General features: G+C 35.9%; 1 protein-coding gene across 1 annotated transcript; it reads right to left on the bottom strand.

Moving 5' to 3' along the window:
- Positions 1 to 5,065: 5,065 nt before the first annotated feature.
- Positions 5,066 to 6,870, bottom strand: LOC111366937. Its single transcript, XM_022987619.1, has 3 exons — positions 6,551 to 6,870; positions 5,600 to 6,494; positions 5,066 to 5,557 (listed from the first exon to the last, which is right to left on the bottom strand). Exons 1-3 carry the CDS (start codon positions 6,868 to 6,870, stop codon positions 5,066 to 5,068), a joined length of 1,707 nt encoding a protein of 568 aa, XP_022843387.1.
- Positions 6,871 to 7,302: the final 432 nt, after the last annotated feature.

Here is a 7,302-nt window from a genome sequence, read left to right on the forward strand (position 1 = left end):
GTTGACAATGGGAGTTCGATGAACATACTATTCGGCTCAACTTTTGATAAAATGCAAATTAAGCATGGCTTGATCCCCATGACCCACCCACTCTATGGATTCACTGGCGACAGCATCGTCCCACGAGGACAGATCACTTTGCCTGTTGAGATGGGATCTGCCCTCCTAATGGCCCGCTACTTCATGAAATTCCTAGTGGTAGACCACAAATCAGTTTACCATAGAGTACTAAGCTGACCTGTCCTAAAGGAGCTTTAGGTAGTCACCTCTATCCACCACCTATGTATGAAGTTTCCAACCGAGCATGAGATTGCCACAGTTCGAGGTGACCAATTAGGCTAAAGGGCAAGTTACCTCAATTCTTTGCCAAAATTTGAGCCCCGCACTCTAAATGTAATTATAACTGATATTGCAGATGAGGCCAACTTGGATGTGGAGATGCTCAACATCCCTGAAAAAGGGCATAACTCCGAACAGGAGGAAGGCATCAACATGATCGAGGCCCTTAAAGAAGGGAGCCCTCTGGATGAATTGGGTCCTCGGATCATCGAATTCGGACCAAATGCAACCCCAATGGAAGAACTTGAAACTTTTCCTGCAAACCCTCAGGACCCCACGCAGGTCTTAAGGATAGGAAAAACATTACCTCTTCAAATCAAAGAAGGATTAATGGACTTTCTGCAAAGAAACTTGGACGTCTTTGCATGGAGACATGAATATATGGTTGGAATGGACCCAAGGGTCAGCTGTCACCACTTGAACATCAACCAACCTACTCACCGCATTGGTAGAAAAGATGAGCCCTCAATGTAGAAAGATATGAGGCGCTCAAAGAGGAAGTTGACAAATTGAGCCGCAACGGCTTCATCAGGGAGGCCATTTATCCGAAATGGATACCCAACCTTGTTCTTGTAAAGAAACTCAGTGGGGAAGTGGAGGGTATGCATTAACTTCACCAACTTGAACAAAGCTTGCCTAAAAGATAGCTTCCCCCTCCCAAGGATAGACCAACTTGTGGATTCTATGGCTGGACATGAACTCCTAAGCTTCATAGATGCCTACTCAGGATATAATCAACTTCCCATGTTCCAATTTGATGAGGAGGCCACATCGTTTATCACAGACAAATGATTGTACTGATACAAAGTGATGCCCTTCGGATTGAAAAATGTAGGTGCCACATATCTGAGGTTGGTCAACATGATGTTTGCTAACCTCATTGGCAAACCATGAAAGTCTACGTGGACGATATGCTGGTGAAAAGCCTCAAGGTAAAGGATCGTGTAAGTCACCTCGACAAGAATCCATTGAAGTACACCTTTGGGGTAGCATCGGGTGAATTTTGAGGCTACATTGTTAATCAAAAAGGGATTGAAGCAAACCTTGAAAAGATAAAGTTCTTGCTAGATCACCTCAGAATCCAAAAGAGGTGTAAAGCCTCAACGGATGAATTGTTGTACTCAATCGCTTCATCTCCAAGGCCACCAATAAAAGTCTACCCTTCTTCGAAATTTTGAAGCAGGAGAAAAAGTTACAATGAACGGAGAAATGTGAGACAACCTTCCAAGCGCTAAAGAAGCACTTGGGAGAGGTTTTTTTTTTTTTTTTTTTTTTTGTTTTTAATAACCTCCCTCCTTCTTTTAACTTTTATGATTTCACTTGATTTGTAGCGCCCCGAAAATTTTATAGAATATACTTAATTGTTTTACATACATACATACATATTAAACTACACACAATTTCATTTAAGTTTGAAGTTAATTATGACTAATGCGACAGGTGGTCCAACGACAACACGTACCTCATTTGTCTTTAGCAATTGTTGCAATTAAATGTAATGCATGCAAGTCAATTTTTTTTAATTGCGTTGGTACTAATATTATTTTTCAATTGGCATCTAAATTAAATTATTATGTTGACTTTAGTGAATAAAAGGATTCCTTTTTTATATATGAAGAGAATTGGTCAATTGTCAAGTAATACTTTTTGTAATTATTTCTTTTAATTTATTTATGATTAACCATAATTCTTTTAGTAATTTGGGATTGGATTACATATTTAATATAATGTTTAGGGAAATTAGCCGTGTTGATGTCCACCTTATTTGGAAGGTCATTCATATGTATTTGGTAAGAGAAAATCTTGCCTTAGTGCTAGAATTTTATTCTACTCTACTATAATAATTACATGGTTAATCAAATAATTGTAGAAAAATTTGGGGATCATTACCTATAATTATAAATTTAACAAATTTTTTTTATATTTAAAATTTTTACATTTACGACCAGCTATGTATTGGACATAAGTCATGCCCTTGAATGCCTCATTTATATTAAGCAAATCTTGCATAAATTGCTAGATTAGTGATAAAGCATGATTTTTGGGCTTTGATAAGCTACTTGGACCAATGAGATGGAAATCTAGCCATCTAGATTTGCACAATTCTATCCCTAAGATTGATACTCTAAAAGAAGAAGTTGGGATATTATTTGTACACTCTTGGGAAAGGAAGAAAATCACCCCTTACTACTCTCGAAAGACGGAAACACGATAAATCCCATAGAAATTCTTTATTAGACTGCTTCATCTTGTATGTGCTTGGAACTTTGCATATTGAGGTATTATGACTTTTATCTTTAAAATTATTTTATGTTTTCAATCCCCATTATAGTGCATTAAGCAAAGGAAGTCTGGGATTTAATCTTTCTATAATGATCTATGTTAGATAATTACACAAACTTCGATAGATTATTGTGCATACATATGTATTCTCATGATTTATTTAAACCTCATTAACACACACTAAGTATTTGGATAAAGATTCACTTTTTGCTATTTGGGCCTTTTGTTTATCAATTGTGTCTTCCGGTTAATTGAGATTTGACAAATTATTTTCACAAATATAAATGCATGGCAATCTTACATGCATTAAATCATTAATCCTGTTTGCTTTTGGTCAATTGAGATTTGACAAATTATTTCTACAAATTTAAATGCATGGTAGTCTTACATGCATTAAATCTTTAAACCTGTTTGTTTTTCATCAAAACAGGTTTTAATAAAATCCAGGACTTCAATTTTAAGCTCCTTTCTTGCCTACTTTGATTTTCTACCTCTTACCTTCGAATTTATCCTCCATTAATTCAGATACTAAGAAGCTAGTATTTTTCTACCAATGACAATTTAAAAACTATAACGCCTATATTGAGTTAGTACCTATGCAAACCGAATGCTTTTCAACAGTAGGGCCGACCTTCAATTCTTCACTGATTTTAGGACTTGAATATTAAGTACTATTTTATATATAATTAGTTAATTTTCTTTTGCGTCCTTATTAATTCTAAATAGCATTAAATGTTAGGAATATTAACTTAGTAGAATAGTGGTATGATTAGGGATGAGAATTACTTAAGTTTCTAAACAAATGGCAATGAATTAGGATTTTGGCATGTTGAAGCTGCCCCTAGATCAACTTTAAATCTGCAAGATACGACAATTGTGAAAAGGTTTTGGGAACGTAAATTCCTTACTTTTCTATTATCAATCAAGGTAGGATATTATGTGCAAGTTGTTCCGTCCTTTCAATATTGTAATTTTTTGACATGATTTATCTCATGAAATGCTAATTGACCTGCGGGTCCCAATGAAATGAAATGTGAGATCATCTTCAGGTCTTCTCAAATGTGTTAGAACTTTCGATTGATCACCGATTACTCTTGATGAAATGATGGTATGGAATGTAATAAATTCATGTTTCAAAAGTTATCGTATTATTTGAACGCAGATATCCTATTGAGTAAATTTACTCATTCCTTCAAATTTTAACATTTTAAGTCAGTACAATTGACGTTGATGGTGGCTGGGCGGTGCGTGGGCTGCCAAGTAAAAGTTTTTAAGAAAACGATCACAAATAAATTTGTTAAGAGTATTTAGTATGTTTTCTTTATTTCCATTTTATGTTCTAAACTTTATGACACTACGTTTATTTAGTATTTAAGATTTCAAATAAGTTATAGGTTTTAAATTCTCAATAAAATACTTCCGCATCAATTAGTTTATGAAATGATATTGGTAACACTCCAAAATTTAAGCCAATAAAATTTGGGGCGTTATATGAGCACTTATTAACTTTTGTCATCTCTTTGCTTCTTTTCTTCACAATTAAACCTCCAACACCTACTACACACTTGGAAGTGAAAATGTGGGCAAACACATGTACAGGTTTCACTCCAATGTAGAGGGAAAAGGATAGCACGGGTGGATGAAGAAAACTGTTATACATGTGTGTGTATTGGCTCAAAATGGCTACTAGGGGTTATAATCATGAAAGAAAATTGGCTTGAAAGGTTAAAATTTAATCCTAAATTGACTATCATCATTTTCCAAGTAATCAACCACCATACGACAAACCATGTAACGTTATTCTCAAAAAGTTCCCAATTCACAAAACCAATGAATGCTTATTACAATTTTTAATATATATATATATCTCTCAATCCTTACCAATTCTCCCACAAAAAAACTTTAGCATGAGACTCCTCTAGCTACATGTGTTAAACCACTATCTTACCACAACGCTTGTGTGCACAAAATGATTCAACAAGCGTCTCAACATCTAGACTCACATAAACAATATCAACTCCTAGTGGCATATTTTGTCATTCAAGAAAATGAACATCTAGCAAATAGAGATTTAAGGAAAAATTTAGACCAAAATTCCATGTAAATCTTACAATTCACAACAAAATTTAAGTTAAACTCTCCCCTAACTAAACATGCATTGTCCTCAATGTAAAAATATGTCTGCCAAATAAAGGCAAGGAAAGATGTCACTTGAGTGCTGAAGTGAATCAATGAGTTGAAGTATAAGAAATCTGAAAGTTTTCAATGGAAAAGAAAACGCAGAAAATGAAAATAAATTAGAATGCAGTGAATAATGTATGTGATGCAAATAAAGCTAACAAATGCAGAAATAAGATAAAAGAAGGGAAAAGAACTCCCATTGGGTTGCCTCCCAAGTAGCGTCTTTGTTTATTGTTGTTGGCTCGATTCAATGTTTGTTTCTTTAGCCCGCATCTAGCAAGGGCGTTGTCAACACTCTTTGCATTGCACCAAGCTCAGTAGAAATAATCGTCGGTGATGTTTCACAATCTTGCAAATTGTCAAAGGCAGCACAAATATTAGCATATTCCACATCATCATACCCTGCTACAATTTTAGAATTTAAACAAAATGAGTTTAAAGGGTTGGGGTCAATAATTGCAGGTGCTTTTTCCTGAACGAGTGCATCAATCATGAATGTTTGATGACACTCGTCATCCTCCTCAGGTTGCTTCATGATGCAAAAGATGTTGACGTCCAGGGTCATTTTCCTAAATGATAGTTTCATTTGACCATTCCTATAATTGATAAGAGCATTAGCCGTGGTAAGAAAAGGTCTACCAAGAATTATGGAAATTTTGGAGTTAACATTCACATCAACTTTTAGGTTCAAAATCAAGAAGTCAATAGGGTAGTAAAATTTGTCAACTTGTACCAACATATCCTCAACTACTCCCTTAAGCCGAATAGTGGATCGATTAGCCAATTATAAACTTACTGATGTGGGTTTTATCTCTCCTAACCCTAACGACAAGTAAATATCATACGGCATGATGTTGATATTAGCCCCTAGATCAAGAAGGGCTTGTGAAATCTCATGGTTCCCGATGATGCAAGAGACAGTAAGACAACCAGGGTCTTTATACTTTGGTAGAATCTTTTGCCCAATTACAACACTCACATGTTCAGTTAAGAAAGCAGTTTTTTTGATATGGTGTTTCTTCTTCACAGTGTACAAGTCTTTTAAGACTTTAGCATATATGGGAACTTGGGAGATCACATGTAAAAGAGGTAAATTGATTTTTACTTGTTTTAGATGCTCTAGGATTTCATTATGTTGGCCGACAGATTTTGAGGTAGACTTGAGAGCTTGAGGGAAAGGCACTCTAGATGGATTTTTCACTACCTCCTCGCTAGGGGTGCTCTCTTCTGAATTGCTAGGGACTTTTTCATTTTCCTTAGGTTTAGGAATTGGTTCTATGACCTTACCAGACTGAGTGGTTATGACATTTACTTCTCTGAGATTACTTTCTCCTGACCCTAAAGTTTGTGCCATGTGTTGCTCCCTAGGGTTCGGTTGAGCCTGCGTTGGGAATTTTCCCCACTCCCCTATAGCTAAGGCATTAGTTAGTTTGAACATATGAGATTTTATTTCCTTGTTTTCTTCAACAATTTGGATGATCATAGTCTCAAACTTTTGGTTAGTCTTACTCTGTGCCTTTATAAATGCATGTAGAGTGTCTTCTAAAGAGTTCCTAGAGTACGTGGGCTGATATGGAGGTACAATGTGAGTTTTATTTGGATGGCCTTCAGATTTCCAGCTAAGATTGGGGTGATTCAGCCATCCAGGATTGTATGTTTCAGAAAAGGGAGAATAAATTTTTGGTATGTGCCTAAGGCATTGCAGTGTTCCTCATAAACTTTCCTCATCTTAACATAGGCAACGCACCATTGAGCTGGATGATCAGTTCTACCACAAACAAAATAAGGTCCTAAAAATTCAACATGGGATGCATTCTGTATAGGCTTTGAGTCCCTAGCATGTAAGATTTTGAGTTCTTTAGTGAGGGCATCTACCTTGGCTCCAAGGTCATCCTCCTCCCTAAGATGATAAATGCCTATGCTAGTGGTGTTTTCGATAGGTCGTGACCTATTAGTACTCTCAGTGGCAATAGGTCCATTCCAGGTATGGGCTTTCTTGGCTAAGTTATCTAAATACTCTAGAGCCTCATCTAGATCTTTTTGTAGAAATTCACCATTACACATCATTTCCACAAATTGACATTCCCTAGGTAATAATCCCTCATAAAAGTAACTCACAACACTCCAACTTTCATAACTGTAGTAGGGACAAAGGGCTTGCAATTCTTTGTATCTTTCCCATACTTGATATAGAGTTTCGTTGTCCTTTTGGACAAAAGAAGAAATTTGTTTATTAAAGCAGTTGTTTTATGATGGGGAAAGTATTTGTCAAAGAATACTTGGGTTATTTCAGCCTAGGTCTCAATCGAACGTGGTCACAATGAATACAACCAGCTTTTTGCTTGTTTCTTGAGTGAAAATGGAAAATATTTTAGCCTGACTGTATCCAATGTACCATGTTAACTGTGGAAAGTTGCCACCACCTCCTCAAACTCCCTAATATGCACGTATGGATTTTCGCTTTGAAGATCATGAAAATTGGGAAGAAGTTGAATCATT

Source organism: Olea europaea, chromosome 18 (genome assembly GCF_002742605.1).
Source record: "Olea europaea var. sylvestris chromosome 18, O_europaea_v1, whole genome shotgun sequence".
NCBI classification, from domain to species: Eukaryota; Viridiplantae; Streptophyta; class Magnoliopsida; order Lamiales; family Oleaceae; genus Olea; species Olea europaea.